The following is a 16,744-nucleotide window of genomic DNA, read 5'->3' on the forward strand; positions in this document are numbered from 1 at the left end:
ATACAGTACATACATTGCTACACTGTACGGTGCATATGCAGCGTGCCGGTGGGCGTTGTGCGTGTGTATGCGCGTAGTCAGTGTATGCGCGTATATATGAGTATATATGAATGAGTATATGTGTGTATATGCATGTATACGTGTATGTCAGTGTATGTATATCTATATATCAGTGTATATCTATATATGAGTGTATATGTCTATATGTGTGTATCTGTGTGTATATAGTGAGTGTATGTGTCAATGTGCATACAGTGCACGCAGTGCATACAGCATAGTCTGTGCATAGCAGTGTATGCGGCGAATGCAACGCATATACAGCGCATACAACACACATACAAAGCATACAACGCACATAGTGTATAGCATATAGCGTGTATAGTGTGTATAGCACACACAGCGTGCAGCACAGCATATGGGCGTATGTGCATATAACATGTCCACTGCACATGCACTCTGCGGTGTATGCACTACGACTATGCTGCTGTGTATGCTATACATATACACTGCACGCACTGCACACCTACGGCGACCGCTGGCACGGTGCACCGCATGCACTGCGGCATGTCACTGCATGTATGCACTGTACATATGTGTATATACACACATATATATGCGCATACACTACACACTACACACTATATATACTATATATACTATATATGCTATATATATTATATATGCTATACACAGATACACTGTTTACGGTGCACACCATATGCAGTCACATTGCAATGCTATGCACACCTACACAGCATATATGCTGTGCATACTCTCTGCTATGTGTACGCACTGTATGCACTCCACTGTATTGTGCACACTGCGCGCTGTACAGTATACAGCATGTACAGCGCGTGCTGTGCATGGCAGTATAGCGTGTATAATGTGGACAGCACTGCTGTGCGCGTGCTGTGCACTGTACTGCACGTACTGTATGCATTGCCTTGCTATCTAGCTGCCAGTGCTGTCTGGCAGTGCACGCGCGGTCGTGCACCGACTGCGCGCATACAACACGCTCTACGGACACCCGCGTGCTCGTAAGAAAATCTCGGGTCGTTGCCGCGGGTGTTCTCACACACGTGCATGCAGACAGACAACACACACACAGTCGACGAGGACAGCTTGGTTAACGTTGTCCACGGACACTACACGCTGCACCCTGTCGACCCGCAAAGCCTTATTCCGCAGCCACAGGTGGGAGTCCACTATGCATCGCCAGAAGACATTCGAGCGATGCTGGACGCCTATGCAAAGTTCAAGGGATTCGCAGTGTCAGTGAGGGCGTCGAACCGAATCACCTATCGTTGGCAGTGCGTGCATGGGGGCAAGTACAGGAACACGCGAAACCTGCCACCGGAGATCACAGTGGATCCGGCACTGGTGGCGGACCCGACGGCTCCGCGGCGGCAGAGGAAGCAGACGACGAAGCGCACCAACTGCCCGTGGCTGGTGCGAGCGGGGCTGAGTCAGACGGAACTATGGAAGATAACAAAGGTGATTGACGAGCACAACCACCGACTGTACCCGGACGACCCGACGGTGTACCACCAAAACCGACCGATGACGAAGCAGAGGGTACAGCGCAAAAAGCCAAGGAAGCCGAGTGCGCGGATCCTTGAGCAGCAGATGGTGGGCAGCGGGGGGATGGGTGGGGGGATGGAGTCGACGCTGAAGATTATCTCGCTTGTGCCGCAGGACTTTGAGCAGGGCATAATGGATGCGGAGCTGGGTCTTGGTCTGGACGAGTCTCTGATGCGCACGATTGGGACGCAGACAGAGGAGATGTAGGACGGGAGCAGCGGGGAGGGGCGGGTGTAGGAGTAGGGAGCTGGGCTGAGGCCGTCTACAGTCTACAGCTAGTTTATTCACAACAGCACAGCAGCGACTAGAAAGTGCTGTGCCTAGGCACAGCATGTGCAGAGGAGTATATTTTGGCGTGTATTTTTTCGATTTCGAGAGAGAGGAGGCGGAGATTGTCGAGCAGGAAGGCGGCCTCGTCGTACTTTCGCCGCTGGTTTGCATCCCTGATCCAGGCCTGGACCTGGAGGCGCTGTTCCTCGAGGACGGCGAGCATCTGTAAGGCGTGGGGGTCGGGTGGTGGTGTGTGTGTGGGGGGTTTCTGCAGGGGAAGGGGCCGCAGGGAACACATATTTTGCTGGAGGAACCGAGTGGCCTGCAGGTGGATGACGGCCTGGAGCTTCTGGGCGGTGGGGGACGCAGTGGGGGCCTGGGAGATGTGCTTTGACAGCCTGTCGTATTCAGAGAGCATTGCCAGTATTTTTTTCCGTGTGTGGGCGGCATGGGAGCAGTTTTTGCAGCCGGACGCTGGCACAGACTGGTGGGGGCAGGCAGGGGCGGCCTGCCTGAGCAGATCGGAGTGGCCCTCGAAGCTGGACAGCAGTTCTTGGATGCAGTATCTAAGCCTGGAGAGCTCCTGGCAGGGGTCAGTGTTTGCAGAGGACGGGGAGGAGCCAGCCTTGTATAAAACAACGGTTTCCTGTGGCCTTAAGAGAGAGTTGTGGAATTCTTTTCTGGAGAAAAGGACACGCTGGCAGTTTTTGCAGACACGTATGGATATGTCTGAATGGGGAGCACTGTTTGCCGAGTTTTTGTGCACTAAACATGTATAATTGTGAGAAAGCATGAAATAGAGTACCTGTTTCGGCATCAAAGGGCGCAGCAGAACACGAGTCTTTAGGGTCAAGCCGGATTTTTGAGGAGCACAAGGCCTTCAGGCCGTCACATACGATTTTCCCGCAGAGTCTGCAATGATGTTTTCTATTCGTATGACTGAAAGGAAGCCTAAAAAGCTGAGAACAAGAAACTAAGCAAAAAACGGGGTTACCTGCAAAGTGGGCAATGGGTGACAGACAAGTCGCTTTCCCACGATACAACTGTTTGTTCTAATGCTTTTTTATGCAATTTAAAGGAAATGAAGGGTTTAAAAAAAGAGTTTGTAGTAGACTCTTTGGTTGGATTTGATGTAAGGAGATTTGTAAGCTATACACATGTTATTTAATGAATTTGAATGCAATGATTACTTTTGAAAGCCTTTTTTCGAGTCTGTTGGCATAAAGATTAATTTTATGTACCGCCTGTGTACGATGCTGTTTAAATTCAGGAAAAAAGTCTATAATGGGCCCTAATAAGTAAACTTTAGAACACGGGATACTCGCTATATTTTATTCAAGTTACCATTCGTGTCCATGTATCCTTCTCTCTCTTCATAGCAGTTTTTGCAAACACGAGACCATATACCATGCATAGGGTCATGTCGGGCTTCTTTAGAAAGCTTAATCTAAAAGCGTTAAAAGGGAAAAAGCGTTGAACAGATTCATCTACTTGATACATTGTATGAATATGGCAAAATAGTTCCCCGCATTTCCCACCTTTGAATAGTTATTATATTCAGTTAACATATACATAAGCACCATGACGTATCCAGGACAACACATATACCACGTATGCAATGCACACACTATATATACAGTGTATACATACTTCAGATACAATACACGCATATTAGACATACACAATGTATGTATATTGCACGTACAATATACATATACTGCACATGGAATTTGCATACAATGCATACAGAATGTGCACATATACCATACATGTGTTATGTACAAATGCATTTGTATCCATGCACCAGTATATATATCTGTGTACATACACATGTATATATATGTATTTGCATCTCTCCCTATGATACCCATGTACTGCTTTACATAAATACATACAATTCACGCGATCTGCTTTGACGGACAACGGTTTTTTACATGATACTCTTGAACATACTGTATCTTCTGTTCCTATTTTCCAATGCTCTTTCGTAACCGTCTCTATCTCTCTCCCTGTCTCACCATAATCAACCTTGTTTTCATTCAATTCAAATACATCTGATCTGTTTATAATGTTTTGTGCTACTGCAACGGATGCAAGGTGTTTTGCCTCCTCTACGCACTTTTTAAACCATGATTTCACCGTCTCTTGCTTCTCCACCACTTTAAAATGAACCTCATCCAAATGCTGGTTCAGTCTATATAGATCTACCTACAAATACACCCATTAGCCACTATAAAGCATAAAAACTCTCCTATTTTTCCTGACTTACTAATGACTTGTTACAAACAGGACATAGTAACATCTTTTTTAATGTAATGCTATAAATTAATATTCCCCTTTATAATCTCTGCAATAAAGCATATTGCACCGTTATGAAGCCCATATACATGCTTCTATATACTCTTTTTTATCTCGACATAAAATGCTTAACTGAGTCCCCGTGCGAGCCACATCGTGTTCATAACAGTATTCTTCTGCCTATATATACCAAAATACTACTATATATATCTTTTCCTTAAGTATATTTCCTTAAAATAAAATGCATTTAGTTTATCCTTAGTAACATATATTTAATCATTTCTGCATATATTTTCCCAATTATATATATACTCGTTCATTATACTATATATATCATTATCTGTATATTGCTTAATGGACCATACTGTACGTACCGATAATACGCCTCGACAAACAGCATGCTTGGTTGATGGCCAACATATTGAACTATTTGTTCAGGGATTTCTTGACTGTATTCTTGTTATTGTAACAATGCGTGGCAGTGTATCTGAATGGGTATTTTTAATCTTTTATTAATTCTTAAATAACCGGCATATATAGGTTTCTGTATCATTAAATAGTATAGTTTCTGCAATGAGAGAGACGTTTATTGCAGAGGAGGATGGCCTAGGACTTCCATATCTTTCACCAAAGCTTTTACTGGGAGCATCTCATCGTCCTCATGCAGATATGGCATGTATGTATGCGTCTCAGATAGCAACACACATTGTACAGAACCAGCCTAAAGAGCAAAGGACAGTGCTTGTTGGATTAGGTCTAGATTGGAAACAAAGTATAGATACACAGCAAAATTTATACAAAGAGATCATAAAAATGCTGGAAGAGTGCAGAGTATGGTGAATAAAGAGAACTGTAGCATTTGTATGGGAGTATATGCACATTAAATACTATATATATAGTATATATGCGGGACTGGTAAAAATATATGCAGATTTGCAGGAAAAAAGGCAGTGCATATATGGTACAACAAATGAACACATATAATCCAAGAAATGAAGGCATATAATAAGGAAAATTAATAATATAGAATTGCTGTATTAGAAGATATATCAGTTTTTCTGGTAAATGAAAAGCAATATGCAAAGTAGAATTCGAAAGGGTTTTTATAGTATATGATGCGTCGATCAAAAGCGTACAGCAACGCATATAAAATGATATATTATGGAGATAATTTAAAAATAGAGTAAAAATGACCATAAAAGAGGAGAAAAAAGTACATATAGCCCTAGGATTAGAAGGTTAATAAAATAGGAATATGTATTGAACCCATATATAACATATCAGGTTCGGCAAACAAGATGGGAGTCGGTATTATTAAACATCAAAGCAATGAGCCAGCAGAAACATTAGCAAATCTACGACATACGTATATTACACCGGCAGGTGAAGGTTTTTTGCCCAAGGATACAGCAAAACATCATAAGAAATGGATACACTGGTTGATCCGGGAAGCTATGAAAAACAGCAAATTAAAAATGTCTGATATCGACTGTATTTGCTTTACACAAGGCATATTCTTTATTTTGTAGTGATTGAGTGCAACTGACTGCTTTTTAGGGCCAGGAATGGGAGCCCCACTTCAAGCGGTGGCTATTGTAGCACGAACTCTTTCTCTTTTGTTTAATAAACCGTTAGTAGGTGTTAATCATTGTATTGGGCGTATTTTTTCCTGTATAATAGTGTATTTTTGTTGACGATTCTAGATATAGAAATGGGACGGGAAATCACGGGCGCAAAAAATCCAGTAATATTATATGTAAGTGGTGGAAATACACAGGTAATTGCATATGCTGAAAAAAGGTGTTTCTAAAACATTATAACGTATGTTACTGATTAATGAAAGATACCGTATTTTTGGAGAAACATTGGATATTGCTGTCGGGAATTGTTTGGATCGTTTTGCACGGACGATTCATGTTTCTAATGATCCTAGTCCTGGTTATAATATAGAACAGCTTGCTAAGAAGTATATTTTCTCTTTTCTTCTTAAAAATAGGGTTTATTAATGTATTACTAGAGGAAAAGTATTGATTGAGTTACCGTATACAGTTAAAGGAATGGATTGTTCGTTTTCAGGCATTTTAGGTGCAATCAATATGATTACAAAAGACCTTTTTGAGGGCAATAGCAAAGTTTTTCGTAAAGATTCTCCGTATACTAAAGAAGATTTATGTTTTTCTCTTCAAGAAAATATATTTTCTATGTTGGTTGAAATAACAGAGAGAGCTATGGCGCATGTAGGGAGTGAAGAAGTTTTAATAGTTGGTGGTGTGGGTTGTAATAAGAGGTTACAAGAAATGATGATGTTAATGGCACAAAGCAGAGGTGGGAAATTGTTTTCTACAGATGAAAGGTAACTTGTTTCAAAAATATACAATAGACAAAAATTTATAACGATAATTAAATAGATTCTGCATCGATAATGGCTTAATGATTGCACATGCAGGACTATTAGCATATAAAACAGGGTTTCAGACGCCTATATGCAATAGTCAGTGTACACAACGCTTTCGTACAGACGAAGTACTTGTTACATGGAGAGAACCGTAAAATATTTAAAATATATATAAATGATAAATTTCAAGTTTATATTTTTCTTTTTTGAAATTTTTAATCATATATTAAGGCATTCTTATTATCATTAAATGTTTGAACTAGACATCTTCATGGCATCCGTTCAAATAATATACTTTAATTAACGTCAAAATCGTTATTTTTAATTAATATTTATATTTTTTATCTATTACATGTTGAATTAACAATAATCATATAATACTATAAATTATTTAAAATTATTCTATTTAATCAATAGGTATTTTGTAATTTTAGAATCTTCTTTTAAATTCTATGAATGATTTATTTGAATAAATAACTAAAATACTTTGTTTTAGAATGGTTTTCATTATTAACATATATTATACTTAAATCATTATTATATTCAGATGTTTCAATCATAATATTATAATGTTTAATAAGATATTAAGTATGCTTTAGTTTCTATACTGTCAATAGATCTATCAAATGTGCATATTTAAATTACAATAAAAAAATATCAAATGTTAACAATTCTTAATTTTCTTCTAATCTATATGAAGTATACTTTTTAATTTTTTAAAATATTTTTAGAAAAAAAAGAAATATTAGAATTTTCCAGGATTTTTTTTAAAGAATTATGATATAAAGTTTTTGAAATTTAAATTGATCGAAATTACTTGCGATAAGCTTCTGAAGAAAAATAAAAATGAAAACTTCATTCAAAAGAAAGAAAAAACTCTAAGGAAACAATTTTAACTTAACTTTTATAAGCATAAGGATAAAGCTGTTTAAAAATAATTTCAAAAATACAATAAACATGGAAAAAATAGATAAACATTTAAATATTATAGAAAATAAGAATTATGAAAGTGATATTTCTGATGATTCTTTGCAAAATAAAGAATATAGGGTAAACTGAATAGTATCTGTTATACTACTTTCTAAAGAAAGCATAGGATTTACTTCAAAAAGGTCTTTAAAATAATTACAATATTCGTATTTTAATATGATCAGAACTTTCAAAAGTACCATTTGGCGCATTGGTTTCAGCTAAAGAAGAACTTGATGTTCTTTCAAACATGAGAAATGAGTATCAAAAATGTCATAATAATAAAAAACAACTTAAAGAAATACTTTTAAAAAATAAAGAAAAAGTAGACAAAAAAAAACATTCTAAAAAACATGCACCATTAGAAGTTTCATCTAAGAAGCCTGTTTCAAGACGTAGACAAGTAGTTCCTGTTACAATTATTGAACGACGAGATCCACGTTTTGATTTTCAAGACCGTGTAAATCCAGCTAATCTAAGTTCAAAATATTCATTTATTAAGGATTATCAGCAAGAGGAAATAAAGATGTTGAAAAATGCAATGAAATTTGAAAAAAATCAAGAAGAAAAACAGAAATTGAAAAAAGCAATAACTTCTTTGGTAATCCTAAATCTATTTCAAAGATTTTTTTTATATTTCTAGGAATCAAAATTAACAAGTGCAAAAAACAAGGAAGAAGCACTAAGAGTTCTTCGTGAACACAAGAAAATCGAAAAAGCAAAAATAGAAGCAGGCAAAACTCCATTTTTTTTAAAAAAAAGTAAAAATCCTACTTAGACTTGCTAAATTAATTTTTTTTAGGAGAACAAAAAAAACTAATAGAAATGGATAAGCTTTCTAAGCTTAAAGGAACAAAGGCTTTAGATAGATATATGAAGAGAAAAGATAAGAAACTAGCATCTAAAGAACGGAAAAGACTGTCTAGATACCATTCCAGAAACTAGATATATGTCTTACGAGACAAATTCTATAATGATACCTTCAACTTGTAGATTAATAAACATATTTATATATTTCTTTATTATATATTGTAAAATAAAAAGCAAATTATTTAAATCTTATTTAAAAACTTTTCCATTTGCTACATCATAACTCTTGTTGTTGACCGTAATCGGGTCTTTCCAGTCCCAAGCGGATTCAACTAGTTTTCTATCTTCCTCCTTGGTATGATCAAGAAGTATATAGTCATATGAATCCCAATCAGGTGCTACATCAAATGCAGGTCTATAGTCTTTGCCTTTAATAAGAAATACGCCACTAATTACATTGTCATGATTTTTTCCGTAGACAACTAAAGTGCCGAAAATATATTTTCGACTTGCATCAAGACGCTGAAAGAATCCTAATAAAAATAAGATATTTTTTTATCATTTTAAATCAAATACCTCCACAAAGATTAGAGCTTTGAAAAATTAAGCCAAGCTCGTTATTATACTAAACAAATGTTTAATTATATAATCTATTCTACATTAATATTCTATACCTTATAATCAAGTTTCCATAAAGAATATGCATCTGCATCAAAATGCTCCCAGAACCATTTCATTGCAATAGTTAAGTCATTGTTTGAATATTGACGTTTCCATTCATCTAATACAAGTGTACCTGTTGGAGCAGAATCAAGAGGATGTTTCGGCTTCTTTTCTACATATGACGCCTCGCATTCTGAAGAAGCAGTAGGTGGAGGAACGGACTTAGGAACAGTGCCCTTTACATCCTTTTTAGGAACATATTTAATTGGTTCTTCAATCAAGACAGGAGTTGGCACTGCAGAAATCCAAATTGGTTGGTTAGTAACTGTTATGAACCATCGAACAAGATTTGGAAACCTCTCACGCCACTCTTTTCCAAAAACCTAAAAACAAGATTAGTTTTCGAAATAATTTTTGAAAGGCTACTTTTGAAAACCCCGGTATGAGATGTGCTGCCATAACAATATCAGCAAGAGTTAGGCGTTCTCCAACTAAAAATGTCCTTTCTTTTATAAAATCATCAACATATTTACATAATCTTTCTGTTTCAGCTTGACTATCCTCCACTGCTTTTTTATTGTATGGATATCTGCCAACCAAAGGAAGAACCCAGTTAGCAAGAGATGCTAAAAGATCAGTATTTGCAAAAGACATCCATTGAACAATTGATGCATATTCTTTCTTAGTTTTTCCGAGAAGTGTTGTTTTTTCATTTTGACTCGCAACTATAATAAAGAATGTAAGACAAAATATATAAGAAAAACAGTACGTTAAATATTTCTAATCCCCACAGATAACACTCTAAAATTTTTTACTCACAGTATCTAATCCAGTTATAAAATATCTGAATTAAATAGAATATGTATTTGCTTTCAATACAAAACATTGTCTCAGATGATTGATTTTCAACACATTTTTCAGACAGGGATAACTGCGTCATTTCTTGTATCATCATCCATCTCAAAATATCATGAGAATTAAAATTAGAATGTACTTACAATAAATCGAAATTGCATTTACTTCTGATAATTTGAATCCATCACAACCTATAAAGCCCGGGATCTAAATAAAGAAAAAATAAACATACACAAATATAGAAGAAAGTGTACTTTTTTCTTTGGAAATTCTTTAACATATTCCTCACTTAATCCTTCGCTTGGAATTTCATTAATTAGTTCTATTTCAAGACAGTTTATTTTTGCAAGAATCAAAAGCGGAATTGTCCTAAAAATGTTAAAAATATTCCTTAAATCATATCTAAACATTCCTGCAGTTATCTTTATAGCCAAATATCTTTCCAAAATACATTTTATGTTTGTATGTAAAAGTATGATAATTTTTCGTAAACGTTAAGGGCAAGGGCAAATTATGTTATCTCAATAGCGTTAAGTCGGTGATAAAATTATTTCATTTTTAAAGACTGATAAGTTAACATAAATTAATATGTAAAAAAGAGATGAATTATAAATTCAAATATCCAAATATTATTATTATCTTTTGACCCATGTATTTTTTTTGCGAGCTTTAGGTTGACCTAGAAAGAATTAGATAATAAAAATAATATAAAAGACATTTAACCTGGTTTTTTACGTTCAACACGGCGTGGATCGCATGTAAGACACGACGCTATTTATTTTTGTTAAAAATATGTACTACCCAAATAACACTTACATTTTTGAAGAAGGGGTCGCAACTCTGGCTCATGAATTACCAATCCTCGTGAAATTGCAAGTGCAGAAGCTTCTGATTGACCTAACACATTTATAAATATACGGCTTATTGGCGCATTAAGAAAATAAACCTGTTAATCCACCTCCTTTTGCAAGAATCCATACGTTATACTGAAAAAGGCGCTCTGTAATCTTCAAAGGATGTATCAATGACTCCCGATGATCTAAGCGAGAAAACATTTCATACAAAGTTTTTCCATTAACAAGAATCTGTCCATCGCCTTTAATCATCCATACTCTTGAAACGGCCTCTTTTCGCCGTCCTATAGTACAAGAACGCCCTAGAGAATCCAGAGAATGTGTATGTTTTTCCGCATGCTTCTCAATAAATTCTCTAGTGTAGGCATCAATTATATCCTTAGCTTCCTGAGGCATAAACATTGGGTCAATCCTATTAATTCGATTCAACATCTGAGTAATCGTACGATATTCCGAAATTTTTACATATTCTAATCCACTTTTGCTAGCTTTGTATTGGCTCAACGTTTTCCATAGCCGTAAAGGTGTCTTTTCAAAAGACACTGTTGGAAGCGTTTGGTATCGTTTAAGAACATTCTCTACTGCCAAATAATCATCATAAAACTTCTCTTTTCCTGTAAAGTAGGAGCTTGAAACAGGCTCAAAAGAAGATGTTAATCCATTGCTATGAATACGCCTCAGATTTTGGATTGTCTGCCGTCCAGACCGAAGTACTTGAAAAACTGACATAAAAAACTTGAAATTCCAATCTTTGCCTGCTGTTTCTACAAAAGTATAACCTGTCTCCAACCAAAAACTATCCTATAACAACTAAAATGCCCAGTCACCCAATTTCTACTCAATATTCTTCAAATATGGGCCTTCATCGATTTTTTTACCTTTCTTCTTGTCTAGTTTTTGAAAAATAACCACCTAAAACTACAAAAAGCTTCATTCTTCAGCCCCCAAATCATATCCTTCAAAATATTATTACCTACATAACACTGCTTCTTCCTAACCCTGATATTTTTGTCAAACTCTTGGACCTTCCTTATAAATCACTAGGGTTAGGTTATAAGACTTAGCTCACCAGCACTTCTCGAGAGCCATGGTTTATGTAATTGCTGGGCGGGCTGTTAAATCCGAGCATGTAAGCCCCCCATCTACACTCATCTTCCGCCATCAACCAGTTTCTAGATTGCAATCGGGACAATCCTGATTATATGCGGTACAGTCGGCATGAATATCTCCTTATATCTCCCATATGGCTAAGTATTTATAGGCCATGCCATCTACCGCGCCAATAAACGAGCAGCTCTTCTCCGGGCTGGTGATCCGCCAATTCACGCCAGAAATCCTCATGAAGAGGCGTTTATTCGGTATGTTTTGCTCGCAAAAACCTTCTAATATTGTTTCAGAGACAAACTTGAGGCATTCAAACGCGAATTAAGCCGTTCTCCATAATTTCCCGGCTTCCATGATTTTTTGTCTCCTGTTTTACATCATACGGGCATCAACCCTTTATATTTATATTCTAATTAATGCACTATTCGATACTATATAACTCATTTATTTCAATCCACTAACTATAGATTTTCTGGGGCGCATAAACGCATATATCCCACATAAACACGCATATATCCCCTGTTCTTCTACATATATCCCGCTTTTTCCACTCTATGCGGATTTATCCTCTATTTCTTGCTGCTTTCTCTTCCACTCCTGTCCACCATACTATCTCCCATTCTTCTGACTATATGCGCCTATTTGCCCAATATATGCGCCTTATATGCGTCTTACATGCGCAGTATATGCATACTAATCTAATTTCAATAGATCGCCTTCCTCTCGGCGACCAAATCGGAGTCGGCTTTAGGCCGCTCGGTATCGGCGCCCGCGGGTACAGCGAGTGACAATTGCTTTGGCTTCTGCAGCTTAAAGGCTGCGTAACAGCAACAGCGTTTGTGGGGAGTGGAGGAGCATAAATGAGCAGAGTTCAAGAAGGAGCCAATGGAACAGAACTTATGACACAAATAGAAGCAGGAAAAAAACGAGAAACAGTGCAGCAGCAGTTTCAGAACGGAAAACGTATACGGTCGGATACAGTGATGGAAGATGGAGAAGCAAAACGCAGAAGATTTGAAGAGATAAATGGAGAAGAAGAAGAAGAAGGATATAGTGGAGATATAACACAAGAAAAGACACGTTTTCTTGAAAGACAGAGTGCACGGCGTGAAATAGTTAAAGCAAGAGAAGAAGAACGAGTTCAGGAGCAGCAGAAACGGATTCATGCACTGTTGGTGGCACGGCTTGAAGCACGAGTACGGCGTACACAGGCACAGACAGAACAACGGCTAAGAGAAGCCAAAGAAGTAGATATATATGGGGGTTTATCAGAGGATGAGATATCATCAGACTCAGATGATGGGCTATATGGGGCGTTAGAGCGTCCAGCAAAGCGGGTTAAGCGAGTGGTGCAGCCAATGGAGGAGCAGGCAATAATAGTTTGGCGGGAAATGACTAAAAAAGAGATTCCTAAGGTGTTTAAGCTAATACAGCAAAATAATGTGACACGTGCAAGCAATGTGCGGAAGACAGCGGTACTTTGTTCAAAAGAAGCACGGCGGTGGCAATTTAGAACGCACAAAAGTATAAAGGACATGCAAGCACGGGCAAAACGTGCAATGAGGGAGATGCTTTTGTTTTGGAAGAGAAATGAACGAGAAGAACGTGAACAACGCAAGCGTGCAGAAAAAGAGGCGCTTGAACGAGCAAAGCGTGCAGAAGAACAGAGAGAGGCTATGCGGCAAGCACGGAAATTGAATTTTCTTATTACACAAACCGAACTTTATTCACACTTTATCAGTCGAAAAATAGCTAATAACGAGGCTAATAACGAGGGGTCACCAACAATGGAAAATGGGACACCTACAATAGACCAGGAAGCACTGAAACATAATGACATAGGGAATTCATTAGAAGCGAATGTATCTGAACGGCCTCTTTCAATTAAAGAAGTGGATTTTGATGGAGTTGATGATGAATCTCTTCGAGAAATTGCAATAAGAAATGCACAAGAAGCAGTTGCATTGGCAAGGAATCGAGCTGAGCAATTTAATGCAGTTCAGACGAATGGAGAAGTGAAGAATGAGCAAGATTCGTGTAAAAATATTTTTGATGGGAGTGAAATGAATTTTATGAATCCTTCATCTCTTAAAAGTATTACTATTAAACAGCCGAAAATGCTCCAATGCCAACTTAAGGAATATCAGCTTAAAGGGCTCAATTGGCTTGTCAATCTGTATGAGCAAGGCATTAATGGTATTTTAGCAGATGAGATGGGTTTGGGTAAAACTGTGCAATCAATTTCGGTTATGGCTTATCTTGCGGAAAACCACAATATATGGGGTCCATTTTTTGTTATTGCGCCTGCATCAACACTTCATAATTGGCAGCAAGAAATTACTCGTTTTGTGCCTAAGTTGAAAGTATAGCACACTTTTCAATTTCAAGCGATCTAATTGTTTATTAGGTTTTACCTTACTGGGGAAATGGAAAAGATCGAAAAATTTTGCGTAAATTTTGGAACAGAAAACAACTTACCTATACAGAAGATGCACCTTTTCATGTTCTTGTTACATCTTATCAACTGGTTGTTCAAGATGCACAATATTTTCAGCGAATAAAATGGCAATACATGATTTTGGATGAAGCGCAAGCGATTAAAAGTTCAAGTAGCTCAAGATGGAAGAATTTATTAGATATGAAATGTCGGAATCGTTTACTTTTAACGGGAACACCGATTCAAAATACAATGCAAGGTATTTCTTCTACGATTTTTGTCCAACGTTTAACATTATTAGAATTATGGGCTTTGTTGCATTTTATTATGCCAAGTTTATTCGACTCTCATGATGAATTCAGTGAATGGTTTTCAAAAGATATTGAAAGTCATGCTCAAAGCAATACATCTTTAAATGAACGTATGTGAATAATTGTACTTGTTTTTTAGTATTTATTCGATATTAGAACAATTACAGCGACTTCATATGATTCTTAAACCTTTTATGTTACGACGTGTCAAAAAACATGTTCAAAGTGAACTGGGAGAAAAAATCGAATTAGAAATTTATTGTAATCTTTCTTATCGCCAAAAAACTTATTACAAAACATTACGTGAAAAAATCTCTATTGCAGATATTATCGAAAAAGCAACACAAGGTGGTGACGAAAATGTAGCAAGCCTTATGAATATCGTTATGCAATTTAGAAAAGTGTGTAACCATCCTTATTTATTTGAAAGAACGGATGTCATATCACCTTTATGTTTTGCACAATGGCCTGAAACTCCTTCATTAATGCGTGAAGGACCGAATCTTTATATACCATATAGTTTGAAAAGTTTAATTAGATTCAAAATACCAAAACTTCTTTATCGTGATGGTGGTATTTTAAACATTCCTGGACCAAATTCGTCTTTTGGATTTCGTACTAAATATTTCAATTATATAATGAATATATTTAATGCAAAATATATTTATGATTCTTTATGGAAAAATTATTATGGTAGGTTTTTATTATGTTTTTTATAAAAAATGCGCTTAATAAAATTAGATTCCCCGTTTTTATGGTCATATTTTATCGGACTTTCGCCTTCTGAACTTGTTCAATCGTTTCATCATAATATATGGAAAAGAGCGCTTCATATTCAAACAGATCCGAATAAAAATTATTTGGAAAAATTACGTATACTGTATCAAAAAGATATTCAAATATCTAATCGTTTAATGTTTTTAATAAGAAAGTTTAATGAAAATACACCATCATTAAATATGACAAACGAATGTGCTATGTATAATTTATGCAATGTACCTCGCGACGTTGTTATTCAACAATTACTTCATCGACTAGAACCAATGTATGATCAAGAGGTTAGTTAATAATTATTGATTGGCTAATTAGTTCTAAACGTACATATTATAGGTTTCTTCTCCTCCTATTAGTGCTGAATGCACAGACAGAGCTTTTACTGTTGAGCAGGAGCTGTTTTTTTTTGATGAAAATATTAGAAAAGAATTTCTTGGGCTTAGTGCATTTGATGAGAAAAATATTCTTGATGAGAACATAAATTTGGATTTTATTAAGTTTCCTGTAGAAAGTACATTAGGGAGGCCATTACTTGAAAAATGCGGATTTGGGAAACTTAGAATGCCTTCTATGGGTAGATTTGTTACTGATTCAGGAAAACTTGCAAAATTAGATGAGCTTTTAGCTACTTTAAAGGCAGGTGGACATCGTGTTCTTATATATTTTCAAATGACTAAAATGATTGATTTAATGGAAGAATATTTAACATATAGACAATACAAATATCTTCGTTTAGATGGATCATCTAAAATTAATGATAGAAGGGATATGGTAAATGATTGGCAAACACGACCGGAAATATTTGTATTTCTTCTCAGTACTCGTGCAGGTGGTCTTGGTATTAATTTAACTGCGGCCGATACTGTAATATTTTATGATTCTGATTGGAATCCTAGTTCAGATGCTCAAGCTACTGATAGAGCACACCGTATTGGTCAAATGAAACAGGTTACAGTATACAGATTTGTTACAAGAGGAACTATTGAAGAACGCATTTTAGAGAGAGCAAAACAGAAACAACAAGTGCAAAATATTGTTATCTCGGGAGGAAAATCAGTAGAGTTTGGTAAAAATCATAGAGAAGTTGTTTCCTGGCTTCTCAATGATAATGAATTAAAGAAAATTCAAGAACGCCAAAATCAAAAAGATAAATTAAATACATCGCAAAAAGGTAATTCCAAAAAAAGTATAGGAAATCAAATAAATCAATCACTAAATGATGTTAATTCTGACCTTGATACTACAAACAATCAGATGCTAAAGATAAACGATTTATATCATCAAAATGAAGAAAATTTTGATTCTCTTAACTCAATTCAACCTGTTTTTAAAAAATACAGCAAAGGAAAAAAAGCATAATACGAAAATAAATTTTATACCTTGTCTTTAAATGTCTTCACGAGATTAAGTAACTTTAATGTTT

The 16,744-nt window shown here is 36.3% G+C and overlaps 8 protein-coding genes across 8 annotated transcripts; 5 read left to right on the top strand and 3 right to left on the bottom strand.

The window, feature by feature from the left end:
- Window positions 1-724: 724 nt before the first annotated feature.
- On the bottom strand, window positions 725-4,153 carry T551_03258 (uncharacterized protein; the record flags this gene model as incomplete). Its single annotated transcript, XM_018375521.1, has 12 exons — window positions 725-801; window positions 850-951; window positions 1,699-1,749; window positions 2,492-2,802; window positions 2,846-3,000; window positions 3,042-3,142; window positions 3,196-3,298; window positions 3,350-3,389; window positions 3,432-3,478; window positions 3,516-3,709; window positions 3,747-4,059; window positions 4,121-4,153. 12 exons carry the CDS (start codon window positions 4,151-4,153, stop codon window positions 725-727), a joined length of 1,527 nt encoding a protein of 508 aa, XP_018228127.1.
- Window positions 4,154-4,503: 350 nt separating this feature from the next.
- T551_03259 (uncharacterized protein) lies at window positions 4,504-4,989 on the top strand (the record flags this gene model as incomplete). The annotated part of the gene is made up of 2 exons (XM_018375522.1): window positions 4,504-4,644; window positions 4,690-4,989. The coding sequence occupies 2 exons, from the start codon at window positions 4,504-4,506 to the stop codon at window positions 4,987-4,989; spliced, it is 441 nt and encodes a 146-aa protein (XP_018228128.1).
- Window positions 4,990-5,338: 349 nt separating this feature from the next.
- On the top strand, window positions 5,339-6,699 carry T551_03260 (tRNA N6-adenosine threonylcarbamoyltransferase; the record flags this gene model as incomplete). The annotated part of the gene is made up of 7 exons (XM_018375523.1): window positions 5,339-5,387; window positions 5,434-5,640; window positions 5,707-5,808; window positions 5,853-5,949; window positions 5,993-6,115; window positions 6,167-6,502; window positions 6,558-6,699. 7 exons carry the CDS (start codon window positions 5,339-5,341, stop codon window positions 6,697-6,699), a joined length of 1,056 nt encoding a protein of 351 aa, XP_018228129.1.
- Window positions 6,700-7,501: 802 nt separating this feature from the next.
- Window positions 7,502-8,458, top strand: T551_03261 (uncharacterized protein; the record flags this gene model as incomplete). Its single annotated transcript, XM_018375524.1, has 5 exons — window positions 7,502-7,594; window positions 7,641-7,656; window positions 7,699-8,114; window positions 8,157-8,274; window positions 8,316-8,458. The coding sequence occupies 5 exons, from the start codon at window positions 7,502-7,504 to the stop codon at window positions 8,456-8,458; spliced, it is 786 nt and encodes a 261-aa protein (XP_018228130.1).
- A 114-nt stretch (window positions 8,459-8,572) lies between these two features.
- T551_03262 (uncharacterized protein) lies at window positions 8,573-10,251 on the bottom strand (the record flags this gene model as incomplete). Its single annotated transcript, XM_018375525.1, has 6 exons — window positions 8,573-8,856; window positions 8,900-8,948; window positions 8,998-9,369; window positions 9,413-9,711; window positions 9,985-10,048; window positions 10,096-10,251. The coding sequence occupies 6 exons, from the start codon at window positions 10,249-10,251 to the stop codon at window positions 8,573-8,575; spliced, it is 1,224 nt and encodes a 407-aa protein (XP_018228131.1).
- A 225-nt stretch (window positions 10,252-10,476) lies between these two features.
- On the bottom strand, window positions 10,477-11,424 carry T551_03263 (mitochondrial 37S ribosomal protein MRPS9; the record flags this gene model as incomplete). Its single annotated transcript, XM_018375526.1, has 4 exons — window positions 10,477-10,520; window positions 10,565-10,612; window positions 10,658-10,738; window positions 10,788-11,424. The coding sequence occupies 4 exons, from the start codon at window positions 11,422-11,424 to the stop codon at window positions 10,477-10,479; spliced, it is 810 nt and encodes a 269-aa protein (XP_018228132.1).
- A 358-nt stretch (window positions 11,425-11,782) lies between these two features.
- Window positions 11,783-12,138, top strand: T551_03264 (uncharacterized protein; the record flags this gene model as incomplete). Its single annotated transcript, XM_018375527.1, has 4 exons — window positions 11,783-11,824; window positions 11,872-11,902; window positions 11,957-12,053; window positions 12,093-12,138. The coding sequence occupies 4 exons, from the start codon at window positions 11,783-11,785 to the stop codon at window positions 12,136-12,138; spliced, it is 216 nt and encodes a 71-aa protein (XP_018228133.1).
- A 521-nt stretch (window positions 12,139-12,659) lies between these two features.
- Window positions 12,660-16,680, top strand: T551_03265 (uncharacterized protein; the record flags this gene model as incomplete). Its single annotated transcript, XM_018375528.1, has 5 exons — window positions 12,660-14,162; window positions 14,207-14,657; window positions 14,704-15,240; window positions 15,289-15,605; window positions 15,658-16,680. The coding sequence occupies 5 exons, from the start codon at window positions 12,660-12,662 to the stop codon at window positions 16,678-16,680; spliced, it is 3,831 nt and encodes a 1,276-aa protein (XP_018228134.1).
- Between the last annotated feature and the right edge of the window lie 64 nt (window positions 16,681-16,744).

This window comes from Pneumocystis jirovecii, assembly GCF_001477535.1.
Source record: "Pneumocystis jirovecii RU7 chromosome Unknown supercont1.16, whole genome shotgun sequence".
NCBI classification, from domain to species: domain Eukaryota; kingdom Fungi; phylum Ascomycota; class Pneumocystomycetes; order Pneumocystales; family Pneumocystaceae; genus Pneumocystis; species Pneumocystis jirovecii.